At 42.3% G+C, this 24,006-nt stretch overlaps 2 protein-coding genes across 4 annotated transcripts in view; both read left to right on the forward strand.

Annotated features, from left to right (window-relative positions):
• The window catches only part of VIPAS39 (VPS33B interacting protein, apical-basolateral polarity regulator, spe-39 homolog), a 31,604-nt gene extending 26,289 nt beyond the window's left edge, over nt 1–5,315 (forward strand). For all 3 annotated transcript variants that reach the window (XM_008057057.1, XM_021711828.1, XM_008057058.1), the window contains 4 exons: nt 2,205–2,291; nt 2,838–2,927; nt 3,452–3,556; nt 4,296–5,315. In XM_008057057.1, the coding sequence (XP_008055248.1) occupies nt 2,205–2,291; nt 2,838–2,927; nt 3,452–3,556; nt 4,296–4,316 (303 nt within the window). In that variant the 3' untranslated portion in view covers nt 4,317–5,315. The remainder of the gene's footprint in view (nt 1–2,204; nt 2,292–2,837; nt 2,928–3,451; nt 3,557–4,295) is intronic.
• Nucleotides 5,316–7,959: 2,644 nt separating this feature from the next.
• The window catches only part of NOXRED1 (NADP dependent oxidoreductase domain containing 1), a 32,410-nt gene continuing 16,363 nt past the window's right edge, over nt 7,960–24,006 (forward strand). Inside the window, exons 1-5 of the mRNA XM_008057059.2 lie at nt 7,960–8,281; nt 15,610–15,809; nt 21,005–21,185; nt 21,766–21,917; nt 22,759–22,981. Of these exons, the coding sequence (XP_008055250.1) occupies nt 8,127–8,281; nt 15,610–15,809; nt 21,005–21,185; nt 21,766–21,917; nt 22,759–22,981 (911 nt within the window). The 5' untranslated portion in view covers nt 7,960–8,126. The remainder of the gene's footprint in view (nt 8,282–15,609; nt 15,810–21,004; nt 21,186–21,765; nt 21,918–22,758; nt 22,982–24,006) is intronic.

The raw sequence follows: 24,006 nt of genomic DNA on the forward strand, positions 1-24,006 counted from the left end.
CTGGTAGTCACTGTTTTAGTCTCTTCTCAACTTTTTAAATTTTATCTATCTATCTATCTATCTATCTATCTATCTATTTATTTATAGTTGGAGTCTCACTCATTACCCAGGCTGGAGTACGGTGGCACGCTCACAGTCACCCCAGTGTTGACCTGCTGGGCTCCAGCAATCCTTCTGCCTTAGCCTTCAAGTAGCTGGAACTACAGGCATGCGCCACCATGCCCAGCTAATTTTTTATTTATTGTAGAGTTGAGGTCTCGCCAGGGTGCCCGGGCTGGTCTCAAGCCCACAGGCTCAGGCAGTCCACTCGCCTCAGCCTTTCCAAGTGCTGGGATTTCAGGCTGAGCCACTGAGTCCAGCCAACTTTTTTATTTTTAGATCACACATATAAGTGAGATCATGCAATATTTTCTTTTTGTGTTTTTTCTTTTTGTGTTTGGCTTATTAATGCCCCCCAGGTTCATCTATGTTGTGGTAAATGGCATGATCTTTTTTTTCCTTTGAGGCTGAATAATATTCCTGTGTATGTGTGTGTGTGAGACAGTTTTGTCTGTCAGTGAACACTTAAGTTGTTTCCTTGTCTTGACTGTTGTGAATAACGTTGCAGTGAGGTAGATATCTCTTTACAAGGTGGTGATTTCATTTCTTTTGGATATATACCTGGAAGTGGGATGACTCGGTCATACAGTAATTTAATTTCTTCAGGAACTCCCATACTGTTTTCTACAGTGGCTGCACCACCTACACTGACACCCGCAATGCACATCCCTTTCCTCTGCATCCTAGCCCTATACTTGTTAGCTCCTACCAGAGACAGGCAGGAGGTGGTCCTCCTTGCGGCTTGGATCTGCACCTTGCTGATGATGAGTCATGTTGAGTCCTTTTCCACATGCCTGCTGTCCATTGGTACATCTTCTCTGGAGAAACTTCCATTTGGATCTTCTGCCCATGTTTGAATCTGATCATTTGTCTTACTGCTGTTGAGTTGTGTGAGTTCTCAGTACTCCTGACCTCAAGCGATCCTCCCATCTTGGCCTCCCACAGTGCTGGGATTACAGGCATGAGCCACCATACTCAGCCTCAACTTCATTCTTTTGCGTGTGGATATTCAGTTTTCCCAGCACCATTTATTGAAGAGCACTTTTCCCATTGTGTCCTCTTGGTGCCTTTTTTGAAAGTTATCTGACCGTGTATACATACTTGAGTTTATTTCTAGGTTCTTTGTTCTGTTCCACTGGCCTGTGTGTTTGTTTTTATGCCAGTACAATGTTGTTTTAATTACTATAGTTTTGTAATATAATTTAAAATTATGAAATGTGATGCCTCCCAATTCGTTTTTCTTTAACATTGATTGTTTTGGTCTTTGGTGGTTCCACACAAATTGGTTTACTTTTCTTTTTGAGTCAGAGTCTCACTCTGCCTCCCATACTGGAGTACAGTGGCATGAACATGGCTCACTGCAGCCTTATACTCCTGTGCTGAAGGGCTCCACTCTCCTTAGCTTCCCAAGTAGCTGGGATTACAGGCGGGCATGACCACACCCAGCTAACCTTTTGGTTTTTTGTATAGATGCAGTCTTCCTTATGTTGCCCAGGCTGGTCTCAAACTCCTAGGCACAAGTAAGTGCTGCGATTACAGGCATGATCTGCCACACCCAGTCCTGGTTTACATTTTAAATATCTATTTTCCATTATGTGTTTCAATGTTTTTTGTTCTTGCCCCTTGTTAATTATTTTATTAGTTATATTGACTACCAAAGCAATACCTGCCTATATCAAAATCAAATACTTTATGAAAGTATATAAATAATTAAGTTCTTTCATTGGGTGCCTGCTGCTGTCTCACTCTCTTCCTCAAGGCAAACACTGAAAAGTTTGATGAGTAGCTTTCCAGACCTTTCCTCATGAATTTACGAATAAACATCTATGTATACATATAAAGATTGAGAGGATAGATTTTTTTGCTATCCTCTAGGGTTATACTACAAATATTAAGTAGATTACACTATTTAGCAGTAGTTCGTGGCTTTTTCTTCCCACCCTCTCAAATCCCTTGACTTCTCTGCAAGATTCATATCTCATCACTTCTCTATTCCTCACCTCCATCCCCTTTATTCTGCTCTGACGGTAACACAGAGAGAGGTTAGCCCAGAGTGTGTCGAGTGTGTCTGGCCTAGCTCCTGCTGCCCCATCTTCCTTTTTCAGAACTGGCTGGGCTACACCAAGAAGAGAGCACCCATTGGCTTCCATCGGGTTGTGGAAATTTTGCACAAGAACAGCGCCCCTGTCCAGGTAATGGCTCCTGAGGAGAGTTGGGTACAAGATACCCAGGTGACCTTGCTTAGCCTCTTGCTAGTCAGTGATGGGAGACTGGATCTGTTCTTATTTTCCCTCAAAGGCAGCACAGTGGGTGCACTGGGCCTCGAGGTAGAAGAGACCAGGGAGGGAAGTTCTCTGCCCTTTAGAAGTAATTCCAGACTGTCCTCTCTGAGGGGCATCTGCTGCGTTTGGCTTGTGTGAGCCCTGATGTACTGCCCAAATTACATGGAAGGAGAACTCACTGAGAAAAGCCATCAAGGAGCGGTGGGCACAGCACTGCATGGTCACGGGACACTTCCACTGCTGCTGTGTGCATTTGGCTCTCTGGGATAAGGAAGCTCACCTCATGTCCCAGGTCACCTCATCTCCCATTACAGAGCAATCCTGTGGTTGGTGATGGGAATTGTAGACGTTGGACGTTGAGCTCTTTGCCTTCTTTGGGACTTTTTTCCTATCTTGTAGAGCTGTGTGTTTTATGATCTTGGTGGAATCATTAATCAGAAGTACTTCTTCCCACAGATACTACAGGAATATGTCAATCTGGTGGAAGATGTGGACACAAAGTTGAACTTAGCCACTAAGTTCAAGTGCCATGAAGTCGTCATTGATGTGAGTCCTCAGGAAATGAGAGCCCTGAGTGGAGGGTGGGGGGTTGCAGCATTCTGTCCTAGACCCTGAGGTGCTTCCAGCAGTTTTGGCAAGAATGAGTGTGGAGATCAACATTCCTGTATTATTTTTCCAGCCCTCTGACTGGTTTTCTGTGCTTTTGTAAATTTGTTGCACTTGGAGAACCCATAGAACTGAATTAAGCTATAAGCTATGTAGAATTCTCTCCAACATGAATTCTGTGAGTATTGGACCCACTGTCATCCCATTATAGTCTCTTGGTCTCTCCTTGAGCCTTGATCAAAATGATAGTGATGAAAAGAAATAGCTTTTCGTTCAGTGAGGGATTATTTCTACTACATTGGCATGCACCTGTGATCCCAGCTACTAGGAAGGCTGACGAGAGAGGATTGCTTAAGCCCAGAAGTTTGAGACCAGCCTGGGCAACATAGCGCATCTCAAAAAAAAAAAAGCCCTAATACAGAAGGCTGTGGGGGTATATACTGTTCATTTGTTTTGGTATGCAGACTTGCCGGGACCTGAAGGATCGCCAACAGCTGCTAGCGTATAGGAGTAAGGTAGAGAAAGGGTCAGCTGAAGAGGAGAAGATTGACGCCATTCTCTGCAGCTCGGTGAGCACCTGCATCTTTCCCCTCCAGCAGGATCAGGAGACAGTGCACAAAGTAGCATCCCATGCATGTTCCCAAGGCCTGGACAGGATTGTAGGTAGCTGAGGCACGTGGATGTTAGACTCTCTTGGGGGTCGAAAGGCCAAAAGCACTGCTTTCAACAGCAGAAATTACTCCTGAGGTGTGGGATGATAGGAGGGTATTTTGGGGACCCCGGGCTGAGATTTAACTGTCATGCTCTGATAATTGTTAAAACTAGAAGGTAGGCGAGACTAAATATTGGAAGTATAAATACAAATTCAGAATGAGGCTGTGTGTCTCCTGAAATGGGTGTGACCCGCCTGTTGGAAATAAGCAGTGGGTGAAACAGATGTCAGCGATCTGGAGAGCACAGCTGGTTCGTCTCTCATAGCATGAAATGACTGAGCTGTTAATATGGAACTTAGTTCCCTGTTAGGTATTTTGGGACATACCTAAAGCTGGTGAATCTTGCTCCTGAGGAAGCAGAACCAGAATACATGACCTACGCTGGGCTTGTAAAATACAGAATAGGTGTTTAATCCATCTTTGAATAAATGAACTTTTCCACATATTTTTAAAAATTCTCAGCAACCCCTCCCGTTTGATTCTTCTTTTCCTTACGTCACCTGGCTGTGACCCTTGTTTTATTGCATTCGCTCTAACTTGCTGCAGAAGTAAGTGAGAACTGATCACACACTGCCATTATTTCCTCTTTCCACAGCAAATTCGGTGGAAGAATTAAATGGCATTAGCTACTCTGAAGCCAGCCTCATTTCTTCCCTTTCTGCCTGTGAAAGCCGAAGGAGCTCTTCTTTGGGAGAGTTACAGCATCACATCGCTTGGACCCCTTACCAACAGGCAGTGCCTGCCACTCTTGACAGAAACCAGGCCCCGGGCACAGATCGCTTCAGACTAATCTTCTGTCCAAAGGACATCACCTGAGGATCGAGATCCAAAGCTCTGACTCGTGCAAATGATTCTCCACCTGGTGCTCATGTGAAGGTGGGAGTGCTTGCTGGACTGGGCTCATACTGGGTAAAATGTCACTTGGTCTGAGAAAAGCGACTGTTCCAGAGAGGAAGAGGTGCAGGCATCACAGGGCAGCCACTCCATTCCTCTCGGCTAATTATGATCCAGGACTTGATGCTGGACGTTGGCAGTTCTGCTCTGAATGAAGTCAGAACAGAACCAAAATGGCTCTCTTCCAGGGCACAGGAAGGGGTGTCAGCATTGCCCAGGACATGTGGGAGACCCACTCACACCAGACTGCACAGTCCCCCAGGTTGTGACAGATGTTGCCCAGAGTTGTGTTTTCTCAGAGTTGTGTATCCCCCTGCTGCCCCTGCTGTCTCTGTTCAAAAGCTGAAGGTTCCTTTCTCACCTGCACAGATAACCTTGTCTGGGTGATGAGACATCCCCCTTACCTTTTCCTCGACTTCTCCCGTACCAGACCTATAACCTTAAGTGGAGCTCAGATGCAGCAAAATGCTGGAGAGTTCACCCTTTATGCAAACATCTCATCATTTCACCAGGAGCTTCCAGAATTGGACCAGGGTGAAATTCAGCAGCATTTCTGTCAGGATATTTCCATGGAGGTTTTCTTTCCACACTTGGTTTTTGAGAGGACATATTCTATAATGCCAGATTCCTGCCCTGTATCAATATTCACATCTCTTCTCTGACTGAATTGGGTTTTCCTAACACGCCTAGGCTTCTAGTAAAGCTGTTCCTTCCTTGGTGCCTTCTCTTCCCCTCCTGGTTGTTTTGTGCAGGATGATGAGATAATTGCTCAATGTCTTGGGATCACTGCAGTCTCCCTCAGTGACTGCATTCCGCAGCCTGTCACCACATGTCAAGTTAGCGACTTGTAGTGCCATGGCAAAGCAGGGTGGTGTCGTTAACAGAAACAGCACTGAGCTGGGAGACAAGACCTGAAGTCTTTCCCCAGCTCTGGCTCTAACAAGCTCTGCGGTGCTTGGTGGATCCCTTCCTCTCTGGACCTATTACTTCCATCTGTTTGTGAGGGCATGCCAACCTGAGACTTTGTTGAGTTCTGCACTGCTGTGACTGTGGAGTGGGAAAAGTGGCAGGAAGAAGAGAGAAGGGGCTCACACAGGGCCCATAGTGAGCTTTCAGGTTTGTGGGTCCCAACAGGAGGCAGTTTTGCCCCTCAGGAGACACTTGGCAATGTCTGAAATCACTTTTTCTTGCCACACTGGGGGTCCTACTGGCATGTAGTGGGTGGAGGCAAGGCATGCTGGTAAACATCCTATTATGCACGGGGTGGTCCCCCACAAAAGAGAACTGTCCTGCCCAGATGTCAGTAATGCCAGTGTGGAGAAACCCTACTTCTGGTGGGTCAAACTCTGTTTCTGACTCCACTTTGCTGTTCCGGGTAACTTCATATGTAGTTCCTTACTTAGTCATCCTTGGCATTGAAGAAGCAGGAGTTTAATTTGTTCGATTGTAAGGTTACTGACTCTTCTTCAAAGAAGCAGTGGTAACTTAGTTAACTAGGATTTATTCAGAGAAGCAGAACTACTAGAAGTATATATACATTATCTAATCTATCCTACATATGCAGTTTGTTAGAGGGATTTGACATTTCTCAAGTATGGCAGCTAGAGACATAGTCTAAGGTGATTGTCTTTATGTCTAATGGTAAAGCTTGAAATCCGCAGGGCAGGTGGTGGGGAAGGGAAGGTGGGTGAACAGTGAGGGGGAGCTGGGACAAACTAGAACCCACGAGAATGGACTGGGACCCATGGCAGTCCCCACTGCCTCCAACCTTAATGAAGTGGGTATCCTGCAGGAAAAGCTGGTGGTCTTTGTCATTTAACTGAAAATCACCTGGCCCAGGACTCAGCAACTGAAGGAGGATCCAGGGGAATGTGTAGCAGTTACAGCAACAGTTGCCCCACACCAGCAAGGTACCCAACCGATAAGCAGCAACATGAGTGAACTACCAAGTACCTGCCCGACCTTGCAAGCTGAAACACGAGCCGGTTACTGTTTCCTTTCCATCTTCTCAATCTTGCCCCAAAATACCTCCTGTGGCCCACACTAACCCAAAATACACAGGGAAGGGAATTCTGGAGAACGTAGTCCAGCCTAGCCAAGGTGATGTGTTATAATCCTCATTTTTAAGAACGCATAAGTAAAGGATAGGCCTGGAATTCATGTTTGTGTAACTTGTGTACTGTATTGGTCATGCGAATCTAAGAGGTTTTGAGCTTCTTTTCCTTCTAAGCAGGAAACATCATTTGCAACATTAGGATGACCTCCTCACTGTTTGGGTGTAAGAAATTGGTTCTTAGGTTTGGTGAGATCTTTCATGCTCCTCTCTTCAAGTGTGGAGACTTTTTTTTTTTTTTAACAGAGATTGTCATGTAGCAGCCTTCCTATAAGAGGAATTAGAGAAGCCAGACATAAAAGGTCACAATTTATATGAAATCTCTGGAATAGCTAAATCCATGTAGACACAGCAAATTGGTGGTTCCAGAGGCTGAAGGTGGGGAGGGGTGGAAGTAACTGCTTAATGGGTGTGGAGTATGAAAACGTCTTGGAACTAGAGAGTGGTTGCACAACATTCTGAATGGCTCACTGAATTGTTCACTTTATAATGGCTAATTTTATATGAATATCATCTCAAAAGTTTTATTGATTTATTGAACATGAAAAGAAGGGGTTACCAATATAACTCAAGTAGGGCTAAGATCTGTGAGATATTCCAGTCTGAAAAAACCTAGAAATCCAGAATCTTCTCTTGGGAAAAGGAGGGTCCCATACTGCCCTCACATACTCCTGGAAGTTCCACAGAAGTAACTCATGTTCTCATGTTCAGGTCAGGAAAAGTGGAGCTGGCTCCTTTAAGACTCAGAGACTGGTAGCTAAGGAGTCATAATGACAAGCTTCTCAGGCAATTCTCCTTAGAAATGTAGTCCTTACCACTCAGGACCAGAAGTACTGAGGAGTGGAGCCAATCTGTGGTTGGTGACCGATGTTTAAAGATAGGTTTATATATCTCTGGGTTGATTTTGTGGAATCTAGATGCCCCTGCCCTCGACAAGGAATCAGTGATATTTAGTTGGGACCTTTTTCTACCCTGTGGGGAACACAGAATTTAGTGACAGGGAAGAATTTCTTTGAAATGTAGTCCTGTGATTTCTAAAACCTAGGAGGGAATGGAATGGAGATGGTCCTAGCCTAAGAACACTATAAAAACCCATTGCTAATGTGAATTCATCTACAGAAAAATGTGCCTGTAGCCTGTGTGGAGAAATATTATTTGGGTTTCTGTTCAGATTTTTCATGAGTCCAGGATTCATGGGCAGTCAGTGATTAGAAATTCTTAAGGACCCACATTCTAAGGGAGACTGAACTCCAAGTTCAGAAAGTGTAAGAAGAGAGGTGCCAAAGCCCACCATCGTGAGTGCTTGTGACCTGGGCATACATTCCATCATACACATGCCCTCCTGCACAGACCCCTCTTCTTCCAGGACAGGAAGCCAAATTGACTAGTGTCTGTCACTGCAGGAGATGGTGGCTTGGAATGGACATGCTAGAGGACCTTAAGTCCCTGCAATTTGAATCTGGGATTCCAGAGGAAGATCATATATGGCTATATTTGCTGGGCCGTTCTCGGGGACTGATCGTCGAGGCCTGTGCCCATGCAACCTTCTTCTGCAAACTCTTACGGAATTTGAGGTAAGCTAGGTTTCCAAGTTCAAGAAAATGGGCAAGCATCTGCTAGTTCAAGTGGCCTAAACTTTTTATATTGAAGGATAAGTTTGGTTACCTTTTCCAACCTAGAGTCAATTGCTCCTGATCTCAAAGAACCAGGAAAATCCATACCAGAATCCTCTGACTGTGGTTACATAAAAAAGCATGGATTAGTGGTGATTGCCTTTTAGTGGATGAATTGGTTAAATGATCATTCATCCACTCATTCATCAGGACTACCAGATTGTCCTCTACAGCTGTTAGTGACTAGCATTCCTTGCCTATTAGCAAGGAATGTAAATACAGTCAGTTCTTTCTTTGGGGGCTTAGCTAATGGTGGAATGCTCCCTCAAAGGAAAGCTACCTGAGATTTTGCAGTCCTTATGCCAGGTGACTTACTTGAAACCAGGAATGTTGATTTGCAGAGAAGTCCTGGGTCCAGTTGTTCTAATATTTTTCTACAATGTGGTTTCTGACACTTAAATAGAAAGTGAGTGTGAGCCAGTTACCTAGAATTAGCCTCCTGAATCCTGTAACTCTGGGTAATTCTGGAGTTACCTTCTCACTCTACTTCTCAGTTTACTTTTCTTTGAACTTAGGTTATTTCCTGGATAGTGGAGCCAGATCTGAATTGAACATGTTTATAGATACAGCAAACACCCGAGGAGGTAGCCTGTTTAATGAGTTTGCTGATGGGCTTTACTGACAAAGGTTTAGAAACCTATTGGCTGTACCCAAGATGACTGGTGAGAAAACAATATATTAAATTTGTAGGTGGGATCTTATGTTTGAAAGGATCAGGCACTAATAAAAAGTGCTCTTCTTTCAACCAAGAGAGAAGCCTTAAATAGATTGTGACTTGTGATGCTTAAATTAAAAATCCAGAGCTTTAAGGCTGATTTTTACAGAAATACAGAAGAAATATGTCTGTCTTATAACAACAAAAGTAATACTTTAAGTATGCAGAGATCTGACTTTGTTCAACTTAAGCCAAAAGAAATATATCCAGTTCCAGTAGTGTGTGAAACTCTGGAAAGAGTAGTCTAACATCCTTCATCTTCAATTTTTCAAGTCTGTTTTGTTTTTATAAACCATTTACTTTTATAAGTAATAACATTCTTAAAAAGCTAAGTTATCTGGTTTCCCAAGTCTGTGCACAATTGAAATAGCAAACCAGAAAGAGTAGGTATATGGTAGGAGAGAGATACCCTCATCCTAATAGGAATGAAAACTGATGGTTGTCTGAGAGTGGCATCAGCAAGGTGGAGAAATGGGAAGCTCCACACCTTGTAACTCCACAGAGATACTAACTTAATAATACTATATGGTCCAAAAGCCTTTATGAAAACTTCAGGAACCAGTGAAAAAGTTGCAGTACCCCAAGCAAGTACAAAGCCAAGAACAGGATCATTAAAGGAGCAAGAAAAGCCATTGCACTTCACCTGAGACAGTTCAGTGTTCAGGAGAAAATGCCTCCATTTGTGACTTCTCCCTTGGAGGGAAAGAAAAAAGGTGGAGCATATGTCTAATGTTCCAACTTCTCAGAGGCTGTCTGAGGGATTGGCTTTTGTCAAATGATTGTCAAATGACAAAGAACCAACATGTTTTGGATGAGAACAAAGAAAAACTCAGTGGTTTGTTGCAGCATGTAGAACCTGCAGTACTGCAGATAGATACCAGATAGAGCAAGAGATTATGAGTCCCTGCAAAAGAAACAGGCAAACCTCTCTAACTGGAAAATTGCAAATATACATTCTGAGAGGACATATTCCCAGAAAAGACTTGAAGAGGGTCCCAGGATCTATAGCTGGACTGACTGGTAAAAGTCTTCCCCTGTACAAAACCAGTCTGTAAAGACTGGGAGAGGTAGTGACTGTTTTTTCAAATTCCCAAGTTCCAGCAAAAAATATCAAGGCATATGATGAAACAGTAAAGCATGACTCAATCACAGGAACAAACTAAATCTCCAAAAAACAATCTTAAAGAAACAGAACTATGAGCTACCTAACAAAAAATTTAAAATAATAATCTTAGGCTTAATGAGCTACAAGAGAACACAGATAAAGAACTTAATGAGCCGGCTTGGTGGCTTAGCCTGTAATCCCACACCTTGGGAGGCTGAGGTGAGTGGATTGCCTGAGCCCATGGGTTTGAGACCCACCTAGGCAACTTGGTGAGACCTCATCTCTACAATAAATCAAAAAATTAGCCGGGCATGGTAGCACATGGCTGTAGTTCCAGCTACTTGGAAGGCTGAGGCAGAAGGATTGCTTGAGCCCAGCAGGTTGTGGCTGCAGTGGCCGGGAGTGGCCACTGCACTCCAGTTTGGGTGACAGAGTGAGACTCCAACTCAAAAAAAAAAAAAAAAGAACTTAATGAAATTAGGGAAGCAATACATGAACAAAATGAGAATATGAATAAAGAGAAAAACTATGAAAAGGAACCAAACAAATGCTGGAGCTAAAGAACACAACTGAAAAAAAAATCACTAGAGTGGTTCAATATCAAACTTGATTAAGCAGAAGAAAAAAAATCAGTGAACTCAAAGGTCATTTGAAATTATCAAATTGGAGGAGCAAAAAGAACAGAAAAAATCCTGAAGAAAGTCTAAGGGATTTACAGAACACCGTCAAGTGAGCCAATACACACATTAGGGGAATCTCAGAAGGAAAAGACAAGCAGAGAAAGGTAGAGAGAGCCTATTTGAAGAAATAATGGCCAAAAAAGTCCCAAATCTGAGGAAGGAAATGAACATCCAAATTTAAGAATCTCAAAGGACTCCAACTTGACTGAACCCAAAGAGGACCACACAGAGACATAAACTGTCAAAAGTCAAAGACAAAGAATATTGAAAGCAGCAAGAAAAAAAGCAACTTGTTACACACAAGAGAGTTTCCATAAGATTATCGATGGGTTTCTCAGCAGAAACATTACAGGCTAAAAGGGAGTACTTTGATATATTCAAAGTACTGAAAGAAAAACTGGCAAAACCATCCTTCAAAAATCGAAAGAAAAATAAAGACCTTCCTAGATAAACAAAAGCTGAGACAGTTAATCACTGCTGAACCTGCCTGACAAGAAAGGCTGAAGGGAGTCCTTAAGTTTGAAGCAAAAAGATGCTAGACAACAGCACAAAAGTATACAAATATATAAAACTCTCTGGTAAAGACAAAGATATAGGCATATACATAGTCCTATAATACTGTAATGGATGGTGCCTAAATTATTTTTAATTTTGGTATAGGATTTAAAAGATAAACGCTTAAAATAATCAGTACTGTTTATATTAATGGATGCAAAATAGAAAAGATATGATTTGTGACATCAATAGAAATAATAAAAATCACAATGACATCCACTTGTATCCATTCACTAAAGGAAATCACCACTAATCCATGATTTGTTCTGTACCAAAGTCAGGAGATTTTCGTGGTCCTTTGAGATCACAAAAAAATAGTTAAAAGGGTGGAATAGATAAAGAAGGTAGAATTTATGATTGTGATTGGAGTTAAACTGTTATCAATTTAAAACAGGTTGTTGTAACTCTAAGATTTTATGTAATATCTTATGGTAATGACAAAGAAAATGCCAGCAGAAGATACACAAGAAAATAAGAAAGGAATCAAATTATGTCATTACAAAAAAATCAGTGAAACACAAAGGGAGCAAGTGAGGAAGAGAGGAACAAAATAACTACAAGACATATAGAAAACAGCAAAATGACAGTGGTAAGTCCTTTCCTATCAATAATTATTTTAAATGTAAATTGATTAAACTCCTTAATTGAAAGACACAGAGTGACTGAATGGATTTTAAAAAAGCACAACAACAAGGTCCAACCTATGTACTGTCTACAAGAGACTCGTTTCAGATGTTAGGACATACACAGGCTGGAAAAAGCTATTCCACACAAATGGTAACCAAAAAAGAGCAAAGGTAGCCATACTTGTATCAGACAAAATAGACTTTAAGTCAAAAACTGTCATGAGAGACAAAGAATGACATCATATGATGATTAAAAGATCTCCAGGAATATATAACAATTATATATGTACTTAACATCATAGAATTCAAATGTATGAAGCAAATATTGACAGAATTGAAGGCACACAATAAATAGTAGCAGACTGTGTGTGTGTGTGTGTGTGTGTGTGTGTGTGTATATATATTTTTTTTGTAACCTGCACATGCATGTTTATTGCAGCATTATTTACAATAGCAAAAACATGGAACCAACTGTGCTGCCCATCAAAACTGGACTGGATAAAAAATAGTAGCAGATTGTAATACCTTACTTTCAATAATGGTTAGAACAACCAGATAGAAGTTCAATAGGAAACGAAGAACTTGAACCACACAGTAGATCAATTGGAACCTAACAGATAAAAGCAGAACACTCTACCCAACAGCAGCAGAATATACATTCTTCTCAAGTGCACATGGAACATTCTCCAGGATAGATCACATGTTAAATCACAAAACAAGTCTTAACAAATTTGAGAAGATTCAAATCATACCACCTACCTTTTTTTTAACCACAGTGGAATGAAACTAGAAATGAATAGCAAAGGGAAAACTGGAAAATTCACAAATATGTGGAAATTAACAAACTCCTGAATAACCAATGGTTCAAGGAAGAAGGAAGATTTGAAAATATCTTGAGACAAATGAAAATGAAAACAAACATGTCAAAACTTATGGGTTGCAGCAAAAGGAGTACTGAGAGGGAAGTCTATAGGGGTAATGCCAACATTAAAAAAGAAGAAAGAGCCAGGCTCAGTGGGTCAGCCTGTAATCCTGCACCTTTGGGAGGCTGAGGTGAGTGGATTGCCTGAGCCCGTGGGTTCGAGACCCGCCTGGGCAGGTGAGACCTCATCTCTACAATAAATCAAAAAAATCAGCTGGGCGTGGTAGCGTGCGCCTGTAATTCCAGCTACTCGGAAGGCTGAGGCAGAAGGATCACTGGAGCCCAGCAGATTGAGGCTGCGGTGGCCGGAAACGGCCACTGCACTCCAGTCTGGGTGACAGAGTGAGACTCCAACTCAAAAAAAAAAAAAGAAGAAGAAGAAGAAAGATCTCAAATCAACAACCTAACTTTACACCTCAAGGAACTAGAAAAAGAAGAACAAGCTAAATCCAAAGTTAGCAAAAGGAAGTAATTAGAGCAGAAATAAACAAGATAGAGAATGTAAAAATAATAGGAAAAAATAAGAGCTATTTTTTAAAAAAAGATCAACAAAATGGACAAACCCTTACTAGACTAGTTAAGAAAGAGAAGAATCAAATAACAAAAATGAGAAATGAGCCAGGCTCAGTGGTTCATTCCCATAACCCCAGAACTTTGAGAGGCTGAGGAGGAAGGGTTGCTTGAGCCCAAGAGTTTGAGACCAGCCTGGGCAACCTAGTGAGACCTCAGCTCTACAGAATCAAAAAATTAGCCAGCATGGTGTCATCTGCCTGCAGTCCCAGCTGCTCAGGAGGCTGAAGCAGGAGGGCCTGAGCCCAGAAAGCCAAAGCTGCAGTGAGCTGCTATTGTGCCCCTGTACTGCGTCTGGATGATAGAGCAAGACTCCAACTCAAAAAATAAAAATAAAAAAATCAGAAATGAAAGAAGAGACATTAAAACTGATATCACAGTAATAGGAAAGATCATAAGAGACAACTATGAACAATTATATAGCAACACAGGAAAACCTAGAAGAAATGGAAAAATTCCTAGAAACATGTAATCTAACAGGACTAAATCATGAAGAAACTAAAAGTCTGAACAGACCTATGACTAGTATGATTGAATTAGCAATCCAAAATACCTCCCACGAATAGCCCAGGACCAAACGGCATTACTAGAAAATTCTGCCAAGTATTTAAAGAATTAACACCACTTCTTTTCAAACCCTCCAAAAAAAAAAAAAATTGAAGAGGAGAAAACAGCACTTCCAAACTCATTTTATGAGGCCAGCATTATCCTGATACCAAAACCAGACAAAGACATTACAAGAAAACTACAGACCAATACCCCTGGTGAATATTGATGCCAAAAATTCTCAACAAAATGCTAGCAAAATGAATTCAACAACATTAAAAGGATTATACACCATAACCAAGTGGGATTTATTTCTGGAATGCAGGATGATTCAACACACAAAATCAATAAAATACACCACATTAACAGAATGAAGGACAGAAGTCATGTGATCATTTACATTTATGCAGAATATACATTTGACAAAATTTAACACCCTTTCATGATAAAAACACTCAACAAACTGGAAGTAGAGGAAAATTACCTCAACACAATAAAGGCTGTATATGAAAAGTCCACAACTAACATCATACCCAGTGATTGAAAAAAAAAAAAGCTAAAAGCTTTTTCTCAAACACCAGAAACAAGGCAAGGATGCCTACTCTCACCACTTCTATTCAACATAGTACTGGAAGTCCTAGCCAGAGCAATGAGGCAAGAAAAAGAAGAATACAGAAAAGACATCCAAATTGGAAGGGAAGAAATAAAATTATCTCTATTCACAAATGACATGATCTTAAATGTGAAACCCTAAGGACTTTATTTTAAAGCACTGTCCAGAACTAGTAAACAATTCAGCAAAGTTGCAGGATGCAAAATCAACATACAAAAACTATTTGCATTTCTGTACACTAACAATGAACAATCTGAAAAGAAAATTAATAAAACAATTCCATTTACCATACCATCAAATAGAATACAATACTTAGTGATAAACCTTGAAAGATGTGTACACTGAAAACTATAAAACATTGCTGAAAAAAACTAAGGAAGAAACAAATAAATGGAAGGACATCCCATGTTCATGGATTGGAAGGCCTAGTAGTATTAACATGTCCATACTACCCAAAGCAATCTACAGATTCAGTACAATTCTTATGAAAAATCTCAATGGCTTTTTAAATTTTTGTATAAATAGAACAAAAACTTCCAAAATTCATATGGATGAAGCTTGAGAACATTATCCGAAGTGAAATAAACCAGTCACAAAAAGACAAATATTGCATGATTCCACTTAGATAAGGTACCTAAATAGCTAAATGGAAACAAAAAATAGAACAGTAGTTCCAGAGCTTAGGGGAGAGGGAAAAGACATGTTCAAAAGGAGTAGAGTTTCAGTTTTGCAAGGTGGTATGTATTTTTCATCATGGTAAAAAGATATATATAACAAAATTACCATCAAAACCACGTTTGCTGTATAAAAGAAAGAGCAGAGAATATCTGAGGTTGACAGTTAAGAGCTACAGTGTGTGCGTGCATCTATGTATGTATGTATCTATTCATTCTCCAGAGACTTATTACATAAGAATCAAACTTCCAGATGTCTCTCAAGTGGATCACTGAACTTGGCCACTCCTGACAAGAAGGAGTTAAAGGTGGGCATCATTGGAGGCGGCCACCTTGGGAAGCAGCTGGCTCGCACACTGATGCAACTTGTCCCCGTCCCTGCTGAGAGCCTGAGGATCTCCACTCGGAGGCCAGAGGCCCTGGGTGAGGAGCAGTGTGTGATTGAAAGGGGGCTTGGTTGTGCTGTTTGGATGTGGTGAAGTCCTTTTAGAAGGGCCCCTCTCCGCAAGGATTGCTTGAGCCCAGGAGTTCAAGACCTGTCTGGGCACCATAGCAAGACCTCATCATCTCTATGAAAAAACAAAAAAATGAGCCAGGCGTGGTGGCACATGCCTGAGGTTGCAGCAACTTGGGAGGCTGAGGAGGGGGATTCCTTCAGCCCAGTAGCCTGAGACTGTGATAAACTGTCTGGGCAACAGAGTGAAACCCCAACTCAATGAATAAATAAATGAATAGGTCTGTTCCTCCCTTTCTCGCTCCAAGAGGAATCCTTGCATATGGCCTGCTGAGCTCTCAGTTTAGTAGCCCTGAGAAAAGTTAGAAAGATAGCTTGCTACCTTGTGCCTTAAAACAACTTTTTCCTCCATTTGCATGTTTTATATCCATTTCTCCTCCCTGTGCCCTCAGTGGTGAATTATCTTTCTGGGCCTTTGACACAGGGAGGCTTTCCATATAGGGATCAAATCTTCTAACTGAACCAGTTAGAGTCTGGTGGGTGTTAAGCAGTTCCAAACTATTGCATTTGGTCTTATATTTTTAAAAATAAGATTTACTGAATTTTTTGAGTTGGGGGTCTCACTCTGTTGCCCAGGCTGGAGTGTGGTAGCATGATCATGGCTCACCGTAGCCTCCAACTCCTAGGCCCAAGGTGATCCTCTGGCATCAGCCTCTCAAGTAGCTGGGACTACAGTCATGCGCCACCACACCTGGCTAACTTCTTATATTTTTTTGTAGAGATGAGGTCTCGTTATATTGGCCAGGTTGATCTCAAGCAATCTGCTCCCGCCCCCCCTCCCCACCCCCTACATCCACCTCCCAAAGTAATGGGATTACAGGTGTGAGCCACTGCACCCAGCCTACAATATAATTATATCAGTATGAGATTAATTTCAATACAAAAAAGATTTTAAGGTTGTATAGTATTCTGAAGTATGGAGGTACCATAATGTATATAATACACATAATGTTTTTAACTGTACCTTATTTAGTTGAACTTTCTTGTACATACTTTTCAAAATAAGTTATTAGGTCAAAGAATAGGTACAGCTTTATTAAAACAGTATTTGAATACAGTAAATTGCACATAAGTAAAGGATACAATTTGATGTTTTGACACACTTGCACCTGTGAGACCAGCAACACCATCCAGGTAATGAACGCGTCCCTTCGCTCCCCAGAGTTGCCTCTTGATGTGTGTGAGCGTCTCTCTCTACCTCCCTGCTGCTCCCTACTCAAGAAACCAATGATCTCATCTGACACCAGAGATTAGTTGGCATTTTCTAGAATTTTATATAAATGGAATCATACAGTTTGCAGGTTTTTTGTATTTTTTTTTCCGGGCTGACTTCTTTTACTCTGCATAATTAGTTCGAAATATATCCAAGTTTTTTCATGTAAAAACTTTTCATATCCAAATTCTTTCAACTTCCAGATGGTATTTCATCACATGATTATTCTGCAGCTTATTCATCTGTTGACTTAGGTTGCTTCCAGGTGTGGGTTATTACCAATAAAGTTGCTATGAATATTTGTATACAAGTGTTCATGTGGGCAACTGCTTTCATTTTTCTTGGGTAAATACCTGGTCGTGAAATGGCTGGGTCATGTTTAATTTTTGAAGAAACTTCTAATCTATTTTTGCAAATTGACATCAAAAAAAGTTTTCAGGTATAAAGTTTAACCAGCATTGTATAAGAACACCCGTTTCACGACACCTTTTTCAGTGCTGGGAGACTTTTTCTTTTTTTTGAGTTGGGGTCTGACTCTGTCGCCCAGGGTGGAGTACAGTGGCACCGTCATGACTCACTGCAGCCTAGACCTCCTGGGTTCAGGCAATCCTTCCATCTCAGCTTCCCAAGTAGGTGGGACTACAGGTGGACACCATCATGCCTAATTTTTTAGAATTTTTTTAGAGAAAAAGTCTTGCTGTGTTGCGGGTCTTGGACTCCTGGGCCCAAGCAATCTCCTGCCTCAGCCTCCCAAAATGCTAGGATTACAGGTGTGAGCCACCAAGCACCAAGTCCAGCCTTTTTTTTTTTTTTTTTTAAGAAACAAGGTGTAGCTCTGTTGCCCAGACAGGAGGACAGTGCTGGCATCATAGCTCACTGTAACCTTGAACTCCTGGACTGAAGCGCATCCTCCCACCTCAGCCTCCTTAGTAGCTAGGACAATGGGCATATGTCACCATGCCCAGGTAATTTTTTAAGTTTTTGTAGAGACAGAGTCTCACTGTTGCCCAGGCTGGTCTCGAACTTCTGGCCTCAAGCAATCCTCCCATCTTGGCCTCCCAAAGTTGTGGGATTACAGGCATGAGCCACCATGTCCAGCCTTGTAATTTTTTTTTTTATATTAAACTAAAAAACTCTTATCATTCAAGGCATGTTTCTTTTTTATTTTTTGAGTAGGAGTCTCACTCTGTTGCCCAGGCTGGAGTGCAGTGGCACGTTCATGGTCACCCCAGCGTCAATCTGCTGGGCTCCAGTGATCTTTCCACCTCAGCCTTCCAAGTAGCGGGAACTACAGGCACATGTTACCATGCCTGGCTAAATTTTTTTAATTTATTGTAGAGATGAGAGCTCACCAAGTTGTCTAGGCTGGTCTCAAACCTGTGGGCTCAGGCAATTCACTCTCCTCAGCCTCCCAAAGTGCTGGGATTACAGGCTGAGCCACAGGGCCTGGCCTTCAAGGCATGTTTCTTAATCCCATCCATAGGACTAGTGTATGTGATATTTCAATAAAGCACAAAGTATATTCTTTGGGACGCAATATATTTATTAGAATAAAATCACAGCTTTAATATATCACTGTGTGTTGCATAAGGAAGTAATGCAAGATGCTCAGTGTCAGCTTGCATGCACATGAAAAGAATGATGGCTGTGCTTGTCTTCTTTTTTTTTTTTTGATTTGGAGTCTCACTCTGTCACCCAGACTGGAGTGCAGTGGCATACTCCCAGCCACTGCAGTCTCGACCTGCTGGACTCCGGCAATTCTTCCGCCTCAGTCTTCCAAGTAGCCAGAACTATAGGTGTGTGCTACCATGCCCAGCTACTTTTTGATTTATTGTAGAGACGAGGTCTCGCCAAGCTGCCCGGGTGGGTCTTGAACCTGTGGGCTCAGGCAATTCACTCACCTCAGCCTCCCAAAGTGCTGGAATTACAGGCTGAGCCACTGAGCCTGGCCTGTGCTTGTCTTCTAAACTCAGTCTTTGCCCATCTGCCAGGTTTATGAGAATCCAGATAACTCAGCAACACATTTGCCATGTACTTTTGCCATGTACTTTTTTTTTTGGTAGGACACAAATTTTTATTCCTCTAGAGTTTTTTGTTTTTTTTTAGGGTCTCATTCTGTCACCGAGGCTGGAGTGCAGTGGCACAATCATGACTCACCATAGCCTCAACCTCTTGGGTTCAGCTCAGCCTCCCAAGTGGCTGGAACTACATGCATGCCACCACGCCCAGTGAGTTTTTAAATTTTTTTTAGAGACAAAGTCTCACTATGTTCCCCCATCTTGGCCTCTCAAAATGATGGGATTACAGGTGTGAGTCACCATAACTGGCCTCCATGTACTTTCAGTGGTTAAGAACTTACTTGCTGCCAGGTGTCGTGGCTCATGCCTATAATCCCAGGACTTTGGGAGGTGGAGGTGAGAGAATTGCCTGAGTCCAGGGGTTTGAGACCAGCCTGGCGAACTTGCCGAGACCTCATCTCTACAATAATCAAATAATTAACCAGGCATGGTGGTGCACACCTGTGGTTCCAGCTACTTGGAATGTTAAGGTGGAAGGATTGCCTGAGCCCAGCAGTTCAAGGCTGCAGTGGCCATGAATGTGCCACTGCAACTCCAGCCTGGGTGACAGAGTGAGACTCCGACTCAAAAAAACAAAAAACAAAACAAAAACTCACTTGCCAACATGTGACATATTGTTTTCCAATAACATTTAAAACATTCCACCAGATGTGAGTATACACTTAAAATTCTTACTTTTGAAAATCAGTATTGCAATAAATATCAAATGATTACCCCATTGGCTGTAGTGGCTCACACCTGTAATTCCAGCACTTTGGAAAGCCAAAATGGGAGGATCGCTGGAGGCCAGGAGGTTGAGAATGGCTTGGGCAACAAAGTGAGACCCCTATCCCTACACACACACACACACACACACACACACACACACACACACACACACACACACACACACACACACCACAAAACGATTAACTTCCAGTGAGTGTTTTTTGTTTTGTTTTGTTTGGAGTCCCATTCTGTCACCCAGACTGGTGTGCAGTGGCATGCTCACGGCCACTGCAGCCTCGACCTTCTGGGCTCAGGTGATCCTTCTGCCTCAGCCTTCCAAGTAACAGAACAACAGGCATGCACCACCATGCCCGGATAATTTTTTTGTTTATTGTAGAGATGAGGTTTTGCCAAGTTCCCCAGGTTGGACTAGTGAGTGTTTTTATTGCAACTACATGTGTTATCACATTCTGTCTTCATTTATAAATAGCCTATTAACAATAAGTTGGATATACCTTACAGAAACTGTTCAATCTTTCCAAAATCCTCCCAGCCTCTATTCTACACTCTTCCATTCTCCTAGTCTTTCCCACCAACTCAAGCCAGTAGTGGTGTAACTTTGGATAAGTCACGTACCTCTTAAGTCCTCAGTTTCCTCATCTATAAAATGGGAAAAATACTAGTGTGTGCTTCATAGGGTCCCTGTGAGGACTACCTTAGATAATGTGCGTAAAGGACTTTGTACGTTATCTGGCACATATGATTATGCCTCAGTAAATTGGAGTAAAAGACTGAGTTTTTTTCTTCCTAAAAAAAAGAAAGACTGAAAAATTCTAGCATTTGGTCTAAAAGTTAGATAAAGATGAATCATCTCATAATTTCAAGCACTGCTACAGCAGCACCAGCTGATTTTGGGATGGACTTAGGGCATTGCTGCTTGGCTCTTGAAGGTTGGTGGGAATGGTTTCTGATTTATGGGGCAACAAGAGTTGGGTTGATTTACCCAGAGGAAATAGTGATCCTCTTCCCCCACAGTTGATGTTCAGGTTGAACTCCCATGTCTTCCATGTGCTGTGCCCTTTCTGTCTTCCTTTGTCCCTCCCAGATGAGTTCCAGAAACTGGGGGTCCAGTGCTTTTACCAAAACCCTCACCTGGTGGCCTGGGCCGACGTGATATTCCTCTGCTGCCTGCCATCCCAGCTGCCCAATATCTGTGTAGAAATTCAAACCAGCCTTGAGAAGACCTGCATCGTGTACAGCCTTGTAGCTGCTGTTCCAATACCCAGGTGTCTTGTTAGGGTGAGAACAGGGCTGGCAGAACTGCTCTGGGTCCTCATCGCAGACCTCTGCCTCCCACCTCCACTGTGGCCTTGGTCATTCCCAGTAATAAGCAGGAAGGACCTAGACAATGTCTCTAATAGTATCGTTCCCACTTACCCACAAACAGTGCTTGTGGGTGGGACATTTTCTTTGCTATGCAAATGCTTAGAACTATAATAGAACATTGCCTCCCATGACTTGAATACTGAATAGTGTTTTCCTTGTGTGTCGATGAGAAGGGAAACCACCCGTTAACAATATGAAGAGCTATGGAAAGCATGTGTCAAATATAATTTATGTACCCCTAGTGTCTAGCCCAGTGCCTGGCACGTGATAACATTCAATATATAAGTATTTGTTAGGTGGGTGAACGAACAACCCAACTCACTTATCCCTCAGTGCAGACCCAGACCTGCATTTGCCCTGGAGCAGTGCTGTGCTGAGCAGAGGCATCTGTTGCTGGGTGGGATGTGGACATAAGGGACCCTGTGGTTGTTTATTCCAGTCCTGGTGCTGCACCCCATGTCTTGGTGGCTTTACTTCCAGGTTGAAACTACTACTGAACCACACCAATATCTTGCGGCCTCAATATCATTGTGTTGAAGGTTTTGCCAACATCTGGGGGTCCAATAAGGAAGTCACGGCTGCTCTCCAAGATCCCATGATTCTTCAGGCCACCTGTCCCTACAGTTCTGCTGGTAATGTCATTCTTTTGAAAATCACTTTACCCTTGGCCTGTTGCAATCTTTTTTTATTTTTTTATATTGTGGGGTACAATTCAGGATTAGATATACGAATATTCATTGTGCAGTTCCCCTTGTTGATGAGGTGTGCCTCCCCCTCCCCAGGCAGATCTTGACTACTGTCAATCCCACCTCCCTGCTCCTGCCCCCCACAGTTTCCTGCCACTGTCAATCCTTTTGTTATAGTATTACAGTAGTTCAAGGTCCACTTATGAGTGAGAACATGTGATACTCAGCTCTTTGTTTCTGTGAGAGATCACTCGGTATTATAAATTCTAATTCCATCCAGGTTGCTGTGAAGTTCATCCCTGGGGACATGGGGAGGGCATATTCTCAGCTACTGAGGTTTGGTATGGAAACAGTGTCTGGCAGTAAGAAGCAGCCTTGATTAGGGATGCTGAGGAGCCTGACTCTCTGGACCTTTCGAGGACAAGCTGGAAACACAGCGGAGAGAGATTCTTTCAACAGGAGGATATGATGTCTGGGACTCGAATGGCTTTCCCCTGTTCTAATCTTGCAGTTTTCCCAGTTCCTTCTCCTTATCAGCAAGGACTATTCTAGAGACACTTTTGGCATTGGCAATGTCTACATTAGTCATATGTGTCCTCTGGGATGGTCAACACATGCCGTGCTTGGGGCTCATGGTCTAGGAAGGAGGAGTGTTTGCTTACCTTGTGGTTCATATTACCAACCTGTCTTGGAAGAAGGTGGCTGGTCACTGTCTGGGTCTCGTTCTAAGTTCCCTGCGATGGTTCTTGGTGGTGCTAATGGGTATTACCTTCTCGTTGACGTGTAGGGGGCATAACCCTCAATATCAGGTGGCTGGAGGCAGTGTTGTATGCGGCTCTAAACACATGCTCGGCAAGGGACATTGCCAACCCACAAGTGCTACTGCTTCTGAACGAGCTGCTTCTGTCTGTGCACTGTGAAGACTGTGAGAAAGACACAGCATCTTGCCCAAAGTTTCAGTTAACAGATTTTGTCAGCAAAGTCTATGGTGAGAACTTGCCTCCGGAAAGGTAAGACATCAGACCACTGACCATTCTAATGCCTTAGCTGATGTTTTATTCTTTCATCCTTTCATGTTCTCCTTAAAAATTTGATAAAAATGCTTTTTTCTTTTATTCTTTCACTTGAGAAAAATAATACTTTTTTTGGTTAAAAAAATCAACTAGAAGAAATGCAAATGCTTTCCTTTGCCCCCCGCAATCCCATTTTATAGATTTTTACCTCTCACAGTTTTTTTGGGTTTTTTTTGAGTTGGAGTCTCACTCTGTCACCCAGACTGGAGTGCAGTGGCTGCTCCCGGCCACCACAGCCTCGACCTTCCGGGCTCCGGCAATCCTTCCGCCTCAGCCTTCCGAGTAGCCGGAATTACAGGCGCGCGCTACCACGCCTGGCTAATTTTTTGATTTTATTGTAGAGATGAAGTCTTGCCTGCCCAGGTGAGTCTCGAACCCACGGGCTTAGGGCAATCCACTCACCTCAGCCTCCCAAAGGCGTGGGATTACAGGCTGAGCCACCAAGCCCGGTTTCTCACAGTTTTTATACTTTTGTCTTTTTTTTTTTTAGATTGGGGGTAAAAGGGCATATTTGTTACACAAGCATAGCGTGTATTGGTGGGGGTTGGGCTTCTGGTGTCTCCATTCCCCAAACAGTGAACATTGTACCAGATAAGTGGTTTTAAACCCTTGCCCCTACTCCCTACCTCCCTATTTTTGTTTTTTTAATCTATGCATTTATAAACAAATTTATATTGTCATTATATTATAAGGTGTATTCATAGCTATTACTATATCTACAGTGTTGGAAACATGGGAGCTCTATGTTCTGCTTTTTTCACTTAATATGACAGAGATACCATTCTATGGTAGTTCAATCATAGCTACTTCATTTATAAGCAGCTACATAGGCATCCATTGGACATGTTTATTTAATTAAATTTATTTATCCTGTCCCCACTTACTAGAGATGTAGTTCCTTCCCCATGCCCCAAATTTCGCATGAAGAGCTATCAACATTCTTGCACTCGCTTGACACACGT

Source organism: Carlito syrichta, unplaced genomic scaffold (genome assembly GCF_000164805.1).
Source record: "Carlito syrichta isolate Samal-C Ts95f unplaced genomic scaffold, Tarsius_syrichta-2.0.1 Scaffold302712, whole genome shotgun sequence".
Lineage (NCBI taxonomy): Eukaryota > Metazoa > Chordata > Mammalia > Primates > Tarsiidae > Carlito > Carlito syrichta.